General features: G+C 38.3%; 1 protein-coding gene across 9 annotated transcripts in view; it reads right to left on the reverse strand.

Moving 5' to 3' along the window:
• The window catches only part of KIF1B (kinesin family member 1B), a 98,406-nt gene that overhangs the window by 51,500 nt on the left and 33,335 nt on the right, over window positions 1–13,571 (reverse strand). For 3 of the 9 annotated variants that reach the window (XM_026073972.1, XM_026073969.1, XM_026073974.1), the window contains exons 11-19: window positions 13,439–13,517; window positions 12,958–13,100; window positions 9,034–9,167; window positions 7,860–7,939; window positions 6,382–6,457; window positions 3,827–3,889; window positions 3,230–3,309; window positions 2,118–2,224; window positions 1,122–1,205 (exon numbers count right to left, since the gene is read on the reverse strand). In XM_026073972.1, the coding sequence (XP_025929757.1) occupies window positions 1,122–1,205; window positions 2,118–2,224; window positions 3,230–3,309; window positions 3,827–3,889; window positions 6,382–6,457; window positions 7,860–7,939; window positions 9,034–9,167; window positions 12,958–13,100; window positions 13,439–13,517 (846 nt within the window). Of the gene's footprint in view, window positions 1–1,121; window positions 1,206–2,117; window positions 2,225–3,229; window positions 3,310–3,826; window positions 3,890–6,381; window positions 6,458–7,859; window positions 7,940–9,033; window positions 9,246–11,746; window positions 11,789–12,957; window positions 13,101–13,438; window positions 13,518–13,571 lie in introns of all 9 variants that reach the window. The other 6 variants (XM_026073968.1, XM_026073967.1, XM_026073966.1 and 3 more) reach the window with 2 other exon arrangements.

The raw sequence follows: 13,571 nt of genomic DNA on the forward strand, positions 1-13,571 counted from the left end.
TTTTTTAATGTGGTTTACATGTACTGGTTTTACTTGAGTCCTAATGAATGGGATTTATGGAAGCTTCTTTTTCACTAAGGGAAGAGCCAAAGAAACATAATATTGCCAGTCTTTCAACTAAACCCTAGAGACATCAGTTGCCCACAAAACCTGAAACATGCACTTGACAGAACATAGCAAAATGCCTCAGCTTTCCCAGCGAACATATTACCCTAGTTAAAAAAAAAAAAGTCATTCTAGTAAAGAGACCTCCAGAGTAAACAACATCCTTATGAAAACAATACTAAAGCACAGGCTTTTGAAGATGTAAGACACCATTTAAAATGTTTTAGTAACTCAGTTATCTAGATGCAGAAGAAAAGGAAAAAATCTACTTTTTTTTAAAGAAAGTAATTGCTGAACAACAGAATTTTCAGTATGAGCTATACGCAAGCACAGAACAAAATATTCCTCCTTCATTGTCTTCTGCTGATGTCACACTTCGTTCCATACAGATTCTCATTTATAACTTGGTGCAAATGATTGAGGTGGTTTTTAACCACTGGAAAAAAGGGGGAGGGACACAGAAAGCATCATGGTTTGAAAAGGACGCTAATACAGATAGGCCAAAACTAATAATTTAGGGAAGTCACTCCCTCCCTTCCTTCCCCTGCATGCCTTTCTAAAGCAAAGTAGGGGACTGAGTGGGAAACCAAATGAGAGGAAAGAGAAGCTGTTGTACTCCTGCAGAGAGTCACATCTTAGCTGTGCCAGGAAGCTGGGAATTTTCCATCAGCAGCTGGCAGTCTGTCTGTTCTGTCTCACTGAGACTGCCAAGGGCAATAGGCTTGGGCAAGAATGTACTAGAATAATATCAGGGTAAGCAGAAGGACAAGCAGGATGCTGTGTGGCAGTGAATATTTAAGTACATTTTCAGCTGGCGCAGCAAAGAGTAAAGGAAAAGGAACTGTTGCCAAGAGAAAAATGGTACCAGCTTCTGTTCAAGAGCTGTACTCCAAAAAGGTAGCACTCCTGATATTTAACAGCACTCAGTGTTCTCTACAAAAGATGTAAATGTCAGCTACAGATGATTTTTAGATGGACAGTTTGCAAAAAAAAATAATTATTCAAAAAATTCTTACCTGAGCGCAGCTGCACAGGCTGCACTACCCTCTTGCCATTAACATAGGTTTCTGATCGTTCACAAGGCTCCAAAGTAACAATAACTATGAGGAAAACAACATTGACAAGTAAGACTTTAGAGAGCACCGTACAGAAACACAGAAGTGCACAAACCCGAGTTCTCTCATTTTCAGCAAAGCTTTCTGGCTATCTTCCTACTAATACCACAACACAGTACAAGTGAATCACTCCTTGATGCCATGCTGGTTAATAAAACAAAGCCCCACCAGAGAATCAATGCTACTGACATCTCAATATTGAAGGCAGTAATTATTAGTTACTTTGTTTGATTTTTCATGTTTATAGTTAACCAAGAGGAGAACTTAACTGTCATACTGACTAGAGCCTGCAATATGATTAAGCTGACAAATACCTCATTATAGAGGTTTTAATAATGATTTAAAACTTCAGCATCTTCAGTGCTTTCCAGTTCATTTCAGCCTTGAAATTAGTGAGCACATATAGAATGCATAATAGATTTCATCCTGAAAGGCTATCAGCATTCCACTGCTGCTGAGACATCTCTAAATTAGAGGTGCTCAGCAATATACACCTCTGCACATTAGAAGTGGAAGAGGGACCATGTTGGCTGAAACATTAAGATTGTTTTAAACTCTGTAGTTTCAGTAACACACTGTGATCATAGTTTTGCCCCTAACAGCCAGTTAATTACATCCAACTAAAAATATTAGTTCACTTCCCTGAATATATATTTAGAAGGTCTGCATATTCCAAGCAGTCTAAATACTTCTTCCCTCTCCATTTCAAATATCAATATTTTGAAGCTAATAATACTTAAACAACCTTTTTTCACTCCCCCAAGATTCAAGCTAGTCAAAGCTGACAATTTCCCCAAGCAAAGAGATATTTGTGCCTACATTCAAATACAAGTATTCCCTGACCAATTGAGGAATGAAAAATTCAGCAACATTTAGCTAGGAGTAGTAGTTTTTCACCTTCACCATTGTTGTTCCTCTCACTTCGAAAGATACAGTGTTCTTCTTTAATGTGAGCCCCACTCAATACAATATCTTGCCTTCGTTCAGCATCAGCTTGGCCAACTCTGAATCCAACAGAAAACATTTCAAGAACAACTCAGACACTTTCTGCAAGTTTGTGTAGAACAATACATCCAAGAAATATCCAGAGAAAAATCTAGATGATTAAGACTATCCTTCAAGTTTAAAGACTTGAACTAGAACACAGTGCTTAGCTCTGGGCTGTAGAAGAGTTACCAGATTTATCATGAATTGGAAGACAATGCATGGAGAAAAGGAAAGGTAAATTTTCTCTCTTAAAACACACCATTTAAAGAGAAACTGCAATGGTAAACATCTCTGGATTTGAGACATCCAGATCCCCTTAAGTCCCCCCTCCCTTTAGCAAAGGGACACAGAAAGAGACAAAGGGACAGGAACTTCCAGTGATCCATTTAGATTGGCATATAGTGATCAGCCCTGCTAGCGACCACCACCTGCACTTTAAGAAAGCAGCAAAAATAGTTGACTAGACTTTTATTGAATAATTCGAATTTTATGAACAGTTTCATCTAGTTTCCAGACAGCTAGAGGTTGACTGTATCCCTGAAGTGTGAAAGTTTATGTCCATTCCAAACCTCAAATATTTGAGCAATTCTAGATACTTGTCATTTGTAAAAATAACAAACTTAGTTTTTGACCCTAATGTTTCTCATCTTCCTGCTCTACTTACTACCATACACATTTTTAGTATCAGATGGTTAGACTCAAACTCAGCATGATTTCCTAAGCTCTAAGCTATTCTCATCATCCTGCTCTGAACTCTCTACAGGTTAGATATTCTTTTCAGTAGGTCAGTTGCAGGTCAGAGTAGTATTATAGAACAGCACTTGTCTGTGCATTATTTTCCATTTGCTCTCCAGGAATATAAAAACCAAGCAGCCAAACATGGCTTAGTGCTCCAGAGAGCGCTCTCTGGAGTCCAAACAAAGCCCACCTCTCCTCTTCCAGAGGTCTTGACAACAAGTTTTGGAAAAAAGACCCTTTTAAATTCCAAGTGGACTTCAGAGTGTATTAGCACCCACCCTCACCTAGTAATACCATCTTTGATGTAGTAAAGCAGACATTCAGACATGAGTGGATCTTCATTAAGGTTTACAAGATGAGGAGTCTGAAACAAAAGAGAAAAGTTAGTTAAGAACTGAGCACCTACTTTCAGGCTTCTTCCTATAGCTGTGGAAAGCGTATGTTAATTCAGCAGTCTTGCTAGAAATAACCAAGTTATTCCACAATCCATCTTCTCCAAACATAACAACATCTTGCAGTACTGAAAAGCATCACAAAGTAACAGCAGAACTATAGCTCAGACTGGCTGATATTTTACATAAGAAAAAGCAAAGGCGGGGTGGAAAGACTGTGACTGAAAAAATAATGATTCCTTGTAAAGTCTCTGTAAACTTTTCTATGGCAAGTCCAACAGCAGAAAATGATGTTTGTGTGGTATTTAAAAACTGATGTGGAATCACTTTGGCTTTTCTTGGACAATACAGACCAGGTGTTCCATTTTGCAAAGTCCGTTAACATCAAAAGAAAATCTAGAACTACCAACATTTTCTGATACAAACAGCTAAAGACCTCTTCATCTAAAGTTCTTTTAAATTCAAATCCACTACAGTTACTAAACCAACCTTCTTTGGTGAAAAAACACCACTGGAATCAGCAAACAAGTCACATGGCCTTGGTGTGAAAATCTAGCCAGTGAGATAGCAGTAAACACAAACACAAAAGAAAAGGCAAAAACGGTTAAACAGAATGAAAGAAAAAAAAGATGACAAAACAGAGATAAAAATATTAGTAAGCCCATTTTCCTTCTGTTATTCTCAATTAGAATAACTTAAGCAAAAAAAAAAAAAGGCTAGGATCCCTTGGAAACACTGCTTCCATCAACTTATTCTACCTGCAAAGAAGTTTACTTAATGGATACACTAATAACACTCAGTTTACGGAAGCTCAAAAATTACTAGGGGTTAATGACAGAATCTCTCTTTGAATAAAGAAGTCTGATCATCTGTGGCCCAGTGGCAGACTAATGACAGAGACAAAAAGAGGGGGAAAAAGACACCTTATTCACCCCTAAAAATAGAGCACCCAGAACTGCACCTGAAGATGTGCCACACTGTCATCCCTGTTCACTTCATAAAAACAAACATTTGAAGCTGTATGAAGCTCTTCAGCCAAAGAGAAAACTTGAGAGAAACAAAATCCCGGACATAGTCAACTGCTATAAATAGCACTATGACTTGTACCATTTGGGCACTTCGAAATCAATGCTGTACTCTAGACATGCATGTTTTAGCATCTGACTTTATATACTAYGTTCCAATTAAAGTCTAAATAGGTGACAGAGAGCTTTGTAAGAAATAAAGCTCAGCAATTTGAAAAACGGTGTTGGTAAAACAAGCTATTCACTCATTCTGAGATTTATTATTCAGCCACARAACAGTTATGTTTTCAGCCTTCCCCTGTCCAGCATTCCTCAGGCATGAACTAAAGGATCTTCCCTGCTCCACCAAAGGCACAACCAGTAGAGATGGCAATGGCTGTATAATGCAAATACCTTTTAAATCACAAAGTAGGCAAAATTCACCTTACACAGTTCAATTTACAGCTCAGCTGGTAAAAATATACCACTGTCCTAAGTAGCATATGATCAGATTTATACTGGTACTTCAGAAGCAAAAAGTCTTTATAAACAACTTCAAACTTTCTATCTACAGCTCTGAAATTTTACAACAGCAGCCACAATTACTAGAGGGAGAACTACTGAAACTGAACTGCAAGGATAGCAAGGAACAGAAGCAGACATGRCTAGATCAGGAGTTTGGAAGGTTTACTTCTGCTAATAAATCCTGTATGAGGAAAAAATATATACTATCTACTAGCAACTACTTATCCCAGATGGCATTTATACACAAACCTGGTCAGCAGAAAATGCATCAAAAGAGTCAAAAAGAGCTGATGGCCTCTGAGGAAAAATCTAAAAGGAGATTAGGAACCATAACATTAGAAGTAAAAGAAAAGAACACTCAATGAATTAGTGCCTTTACAAACCTTAGACGCTTCTGGAGTATATACCAAAAGCAAACTAGAGTTCTACCTATCCAAAACATAACAACATTATTTTAAGCAAAGGATTAAAAAAAATCAAACAACTTTGCCATCCCATGTTTCTATATAATGCCTCTAGATAGGCCCCACTTTATCCTCAGATCAAAGTTTGTTAAACACTTGCATATGCAAGTTTCAGGCTAAAATATTAGCCTGTGTTATTTGTTCAAAGATATCTGAGGTACAAGAAAGGGGGTTCTTTTCTTTGCAGTTCTTTAATTAATAATTCTGCATTAACTGCATAGAAAACTTCTTTAGTAACTTCATCATTTTACATTTATGGCATTGATTTATGTCCTCATTCTTCACAGTTCTGCTTCTTTCAACTATTGACATGTACTGAAAGAAACATTCTCTTCCCTGCACTCCCTGTTCCATCATTAGCTCACTAGATTACAATCCCTTTTTCCAGGGGAGGAAAGGTTAACGAACAAATTCAAGAAACAGCATCCAAACAAGACTAACACTCTTCTGGCTATCTCGGAGATGAGTAGTACATGAAAGTCAGAGCCAACTACTGCAGTAAATGGCAACAGCAATCTAAGAGGCAGCATTTCTGAGTTGCTACTGAATCAACAGATATGCACAGAGACTACTACTGACAGCATGGATTTTTCTAAAGGAGGAGTACAGAGTTCAAGCATTTGTGGATGTTAGAAGTCTTCCACTGAACTTTTTACGCTGCTCCTATTTCATCATTGTATTAAGCTAGCACATGCTGGCACATGTTTCCCCCACCTTAACGATCAGTGGAAGCTACTGCCGACAATATTCTTTACATAGCTAAAAGCATTAAGTACTACATCATGTCATTTGCGTGAATAACAGCCTTCAACTTCATTGTCATGGGTGAAATAATCTCTAGATACAAAGCGTTTGATATATTCTAACATTAAAGATACTGTTAAAAAGGTATTACAAAAAGAGCTTATGACTAAGGGTCCAAACCTCGCTTACATCCTTCTGTACCTTACACAGACATAAGACCTTGTGTGACTGGCAGATCCCCCGTCATCTGCCAAGTTGATCAGCCTTTTGCGGACATGATTCAGCGATTAGTATCAACCTTCTCTACCTTTTTAGGTGAGAAGACTCCCAGAGTTCCTCCATCTTCACGAATGGCAACTCCCATTTCTGCCAACAATGCCTCCCTGAATGGGAAAAGCAAGACATTTACCATATTTTAGGCTTCAGAAGATGCAATTCTTAGCTTTCAACCAGTCTATTCACTGACCATACAACCAGGACTGACACTACTTAATAATGCAATAGGTTAAGTTCGTGAACTTTAGTCCCAGAGTTTACAAGTCTGCAGAACAGCAACAGCAAAAATTTTACATAGGATTAACACTATGTTTTAGTGCAATAATATAACCACAATGTGAGTGGATTTTAGGACATTACATTCATTGCCTCCTCAAGGAGGGCTAAAGTTTGTTCTAAATTTAAACATTTAATTCAGGTAAAAAGAGCTACCACTATTCATCAATCTATAAAGACTTAAGCAGCTTTTTCTGATCTATTTTTAAAAAGCGCTCTCTGCTTTTTAAGATATATAAAAGGACTGTACTGGGTCTAACGAAGTGTCTGTATGACACCATATTCTTGGCTTTGACAAAGCTCAACAGTAATGCCAACAGAGAAGTGTAAGAACAGTGCAAACACAGTGATATCTCCCCGAAGTATTCTCACAGTCTCCTGACTTCTTCCCAAGATATTTCCAGAATTAAAGGCAGTATTTCTTTTTAAAAGTTCTCCAAAGTGGGTGTTAGTTTGTTTTTGTTTCAAGTTTCTTGTCATCATTTTTTGAATTCAACTCCTACCATCATCGTCATGCAGTACGTATTTCAATAGCTTAGCTATGTGTTGTGACAACTTCCTATTTGTTTCATATCCACCACCTGTTAGTCCTATTTAATCTCCTTTAGTTCTTGTATTAGCCAGTGAATAATCATTATCCGCTTTCTCTATACCTCTCATGACTTTACAGACTGCTCAGTCACCTTGTTCCCAAGCAGAGATGTTCCCCTTACATATATTGTAAATACTTAAAATTCTAACGAATAATCCTGTTTTGTTGCACCCAATTAAAGTCCTTACTTGATTCTTAACCATCTGTCTTGCCACTCTAAGACAGAATTCAAACCATAGCTGAAAAGCTGGATTTGTTTCATAATTTTAGATACTCTGGTATCAAAAGCTTCGTTTTTCCTGCTCAACTTTAGGGTCAGATTTTTGGACTGCAACAGAAAGTGAAAGGAGTAAGAAAAAAGAACAGGACTACATGCTGTTTCACAACAGAAGCTGATGTAGTAACTCGGGATGTTAACTGAATTACAACTCTAAACACTAACTGTAGGAAATATAGGAAAGAACATGGCTTTCTCTCAGCGTTGCTTCTACTGTTATATATAATACAAAGAGTAGCAGAATTATTATTAAGTGCTATACTGTTGTTTCATTGCTTTTAAACAAAGGAACATCCTCCTCTTTCCCACACCTCTCTTCTCCTYCATTTGCTAGAAAGCATCTACAGCACTTCTGATTCCTGACCTTTCCATCCTAATGGCCTCAGTTTTCCGCAGCTTCTCTTCCCACGTTTCATTCAACTCTGCAATGATCTTCTCAGATTCCTGTGTAAAAATCCAGAAGCTATTTTACAGTCCTTCTCAAGAAAGTTCTCTCTACACTAATACACAAAGCAATTAAAGGTCATGCTCAGTTCTACACTTCAGTTTAATTTTGGGTACAAAAAGCACCCCGTAGTTCAAATCTGTAAGTTGTCTTCACATTTTTCTATTATTTCATAACAACTCATTCATTTTTTTATTAGATAGTCTTGAAGGCAAATTGAGAAGAAAAAATACTTCAGCTAGCTCACACTTTAGTTTGAACCACTTAAGGATTTTTTTTTAAATCTGGTTTACAGGCGTCATTCAGTAACTGGATGCCAGGGGACTGCAGAGACCACACCATTATTTCCATGGTAACAGCAGGTTTCTGATAGAAAGGGATATGCAGTGTGTATTTCAGCCCATTCCGATCCCTGTGGCACTCTCATGGACAAAAAATGAGAAAAAAGCATGGATTCAACACGGACTCCCCACTCACCCGCCCATGGAGACTGGGGGCTTTGGTAAAATGAAGAAATACTTCAYTGTAATGCAATTTTGATGCTGTTCAATTCTATGCAGAATTTGGACAAGGCTGCTATTGTCTGGATAAAGCATGCTATTCTGTGTGCTTCACATTTTAATCTGTGGGGGCTGGGTGAATACAACAGTGGCAGGATTATTCTGCCTCCTTTTCTCAACTTTGAGGTAATTTGGTTATCTGAAAGCTGACTGCATTGGCTAGTCAGACCTAGTCCACACTAGTGCTGACCAACCAGGCCTCTTGAAGTCTACACTTATGATCAAATTTCCCATAATTTTTCACTGTATCAGATGGCCAGTAAACAAAAACAAAGATTGCCATTTACAAATTCAGTTGTAGTTCCAGACAACAATTAAATCCTAATAATCACGAAAGAAAGGCTGTGCATGAACCCTGTCTCTAGCTCACCTCACTTAAGAGCACTTTCTAAGGTGCAAGAGGGTTTCAGACAACTTCCTACAGAAACAGTAATATACTGGCTATGTTTGCTGAAGGAGACTCCTCCCAGTTTCACAGCTATTTAGCTTCGAAAAAGACCAAAATTATAGCTTTCTTAATCTATAATACCTACCTTCAAACGTTCAATTGCCTCTTCTCCTCCAGGTGTTGACATGATTCTTTCCTGTATACTGGACACAGATGTTAAGCCCACCTGACTACTGAGAGAGCAGGAGGATGGAGATGCAGTGAGGGACCCCATGGAGGCTGTGGAAAAATTGCCAGGACGTTGATTCTCGGAGGCTAGCAAGTATCTATGTTTATTGTTCTGAAAATCTTTCAAATCTGGGAGAGAAAGGCAGACAAAGGGAAGGCAGAGGGATGGAAAAAAGGAAAAGAGGAAGAGGAAAGGAACAGGAAAAAGGAAGATAGGAAGGAAACACCAGTGTAAGAGGAAAGCATTTGAGCAGCAACAAGACAAGTTTTGTAATTTTTAGATGGCAGTTCTGAAACAATTCCTTTAATATTAGTATCCATGACATAAAAATAGCTCAATTCAGACCCTTCAGATTATAAATAAGACTGGCTTAAGACACAGTATTTAAGAAAGAAACCCTGAAAAGTTACATTACACATTCACCAAAAACACTGTATAATTCAGAGGAAACCCCTTACTTGGCTAGTTAAGTTGCTCTGTTCCTAACCAAATAATAAACTGGTGAGCAATATGGAGCCGAGACCAGGAGCAGACATACTGATGAGGTGAGTGATATTTTGGGCTTAAGTCTGAACACACCCCACCCTGAAATTCAACAAACACTCTCTTCCAGACTCCTTTAATCTATAAGGATGATTAAGTAGATATCTATCCTAGAAGTAGTTCTGCTGCTGAAATACCTAGACCACAATAACCAAGAACTACCCCCTCCTCAAATTCTCGCAGGATAGTGAGTATATAAACCATCTGCTCAGTCCATGACAGGAAGAAAGAACACAAGTTCACAATTATATCATTATGTTTCCCTTTGACCTTCCTTATCTGAAAAATGGAAATCTAAGATACATAACTGGTTAAATATCTGCTAAGAGTTATATGCTCCGGAAGGTATTTAAAAGCTTTTTGGTCTTAATTCAGAAGGGGAAGGATTTAAAAACAAACAAAACATAATAAGGCAACTTGTGTAACCTGAAAAACTGGAGGCCTGAAGATGCCTTCCAGAGAAGCAGAGAAGACAGAAGGAAAAGGCACATCACTGATTTAAAAAAGACTACCCAGAAGCAACTTATTTTGATTTAATTTGACTTCTTGGATATGTCTGTAAACCATACCCTGAAACTAATCACAAAAATCTTTTAACATGGAAATATTAGACAGTTAGTTAGCTCAGTTTTAACACTTTCGATAGTTTAAAATTTTAGTTCAGAAACAAATCCTTTAAAATAAGTACCCTTGGGAAATAAGGACCCTTGGGAAATAAGCAGGTCAAATCAGACCTTGCACATTATGAACAAGGGCTTCACCATAAACCGGTGTTACCAATAAGACTTAAAATAAAGAGAGATGCTCACCCAGACACTGCATAAATTTGTATGTCCTCCTACATCTCCTCTACTCCTATTCTGAACAATTCTGCTATCCTAAGCCTTATGCCCTAGTTCACTCCACATTCAAACTGCTGTTTCAACCTCATGAAACTGATGATTGCATCAAGTCAGTTTGAAAACCACCATCTGCAAATACAGGAAGCAGGAGTGGAAGGTTAACAAAAGAAGAGGAGGTTAAAGAATGAGAATGCCATTAGGATGAGGAAAGCAGGCATGGCAGAGCAGGGAGGAAGGAGTCTCGAAAGGCCAAGACGCATGCACTCCTGGAGATAAAGGAAGGGGCGCTTGCAATAGCTTTGGCAGTTGCTGTGACTACAGAGAACCAAAACCCTCAACACCATGCACACTTGTTTTGGAGGCTGCAGCTTTCACACAGATGACATATGCACACACTGGAAGCAGCATCAGACTGCGAGACAAGGCCAGGATGAGTCTTTACACCACCAGTAGCTTCAATTTTAGGAAATTTCAGACAGATCTCTTCCAGTTGAGACTTTTTCACAGTGAGGGTGGAGAAGCCTGGCTGAAAACTTTAAAACAAAATCTTCCAACCCAAAGCTTACCAAGAACACATTTCGGACATTCAAACATTTCTCTTGCAATATATTATGTGTATGCCCCTTTCGCAGAAGCAGTCGATAGAACTGAATGTTTCTAACCCTATTAAGCTGATCTGCATCAGTTTCTTCACACTGAAAATATTTTCTTTAGAAGGATAACAAGGCTCCATTCTGCAAAGCAACTACATTGATAGCCACAAGTTTAAGAGCCCAAATAAGAGACTGTCATCAGTAGATGATGTTCAACACTTTCCTTGTGTAAAGGGACTATATTAAAAATTTAGTCTCCAGAAGGAACCAATACCATTTCATTTTAAGTTAATCAACTGATACATTTACAACAAATACTATGTAGAAAAGAGAAGTTAAAAGGCAAAGAAGCCAAGCAAGTAGAAGCTATTTTAATTCAGTAACTTGAGAAAGGTTTGAGACAAAGATTTTCTGGTTTGAATCAAAACCATTAGCTGTCATGAAAACAGACTAAAGAGTTACCACCCTCCCTCTATATTCTGCCAGCAAGTAAACAAGAAATGCCAATTAACCTAGCCTCCACAAAACTGCATTACATCCCACAATGAGTGTTCTGTCTGGGATTTCCCTGTGAGAAATGCTGGCATGCAAAGCTCAGTTAAAAGCTGACCCAGGTTAATCAGGTTAAGAAGAGAACCACACAATACACACATTTGCCTCCACTTCCAGAGTATTCATCTCCCATTGGATCAACTGAAGGGAAGCAGGAGGGAAAATACAAGAAGGATCAAAGTTCAAGGTTCAGTGACATGGGAAGGGAAGAGAATACTACTTGATGTTTAGAGAAACAAAGCACAGTTTTCAGTAACACATCATCACTTCATTTTTGTTTTAGAAGCAAAAGAAATACACACTGTATCAAGCATGAAAACACCTGCATTTCATTGTCTTCTGACCCCATTCTCTTGAAAACACACAGAAAATAAGGGAAATAAGCACTGACGAGTCGGAAACTACTGCAACATTCACTTTAAGTCACATTGAACCTCTTTTTTTTTTTTCTTTTAGACAGCAAATCAGAATTAATTTAATCTACAAGAATGTATGCTGTGTTTTTATAGCCATCTTCCTCACTAGGAACTAAACTACTGTTCCTATTATAAAAGAATGTGGCAGTTAAAATTGTAGTTTGCTCGCCTTATTTGGAGTGAGGGCCAGGAAATAATTCAGGCACAAATTTGTTCTGGGGCTTTAAGAGGTAACATTGATGGCAAAGCAAATCAATATTTAGAAAGTGTGGAACCTCCTATAGTACAGCTCTGCCAACCTAACCCCAAATCTTACCCCAAAAGAACTTATTTAGTTCACAAGCACTTGCTTCACAGCTAATTGCTCAGTGATGATAAGTGCTCTACCATTCAGGGTGCTGTCTAACAGGAATTACGTATGCATCTTTTTCCTTTCTGAGCAAGGACAGTACTGGAGGCAGGTATCAACTAATCACCTTTTGCCCCTCAAGTAGAAGTAAAAGATGCCTCCTCTCTCAGTATGAAATTAGCTTATCTTCCTATACCACAACTATTCTCCTTTTAATAGCAGCTAAACAAAATGGCCTTCATAACTCACCAAGGTGATTCTTTAATGAAGTTCTATTACAATAAATCGCTTCTACAGAAATACCAAACTCCAACTCAGCATGCTTTTCCTTGAGAGTTTGAAGGTGGCCTATTAACTCAGAAGATCTTATGATGGGTTGTTTAAAAAGAGGCTACCATTTGTAGAAGCGCGTGCAAAATTTCACGTCAGCACCTACACTTAACCATTTTAAACTCCTTTCTCTCACAGGTTCAGGTCTCTCTCTGCAAGAGGAGAGACCAGCTGCAATATGGCAAGGATTGGCAAGGTCTATTTAATCTACTTACTGTCAATAATATCTCCCAGCCCTTGGGCACGCAGGAGATCCTTAAGCCGTGTCACCTCCTCCTTCAGCTCACGCACCAGCTTGGCATTGGGGTCTTCATTGATAACAGCATTGCATTTAATCTGTTTTGCTCGATCAGCATATCTGGAACCAGCCAAAACAAACCTTGTTCTCCTTATACTGAACATATAAGTGCTCACATGCAACACAGGAATGTAGCAACATAGAAGACATTTAGCTTGCAGTTGTATAGCAGAAGATGAGTTTTATCAATTTCAGGTTAAAGTGTAGGCAATAAATCCCTAGCTCTGTAAGCATGTTCAAAAGATTAGTTTTCCCCCTTTCAGAGCAATTGAGTTCTTGCAGTATACAGTTTTCTTCACCCCAGATGTTCAAGGCATAATAGCCACATCCTATCCTTCAAACCTTAGGGTATTAGAGCTAACAGCTAACCCTACCAATCTCAGATTAAAAGAAAGTACCTTAAAGTGCTCAAAGTTTCATCATAGTTGATGTCTGCTGGACTCAAAGCAGCAACCATGGCAGTTCTGGAGTTACCACCTATAATGAACAGGTAAGGTTTTTGATGAAACTGCAATGCAGAGTCTAGGCACT

This window comes from Apteryx rowi, unplaced genomic scaffold (genome assembly GCF_003343035.1).
Source record: "Apteryx rowi isolate R43461 unplaced genomic scaffold, aptRow1 scaffold_38, whole genome shotgun sequence".
In the NCBI taxonomy this organism is placed as follows: Eukaryota; Metazoa; Chordata; class Aves; order Apterygiformes; family Apterygidae; genus Apteryx; species Apteryx rowi.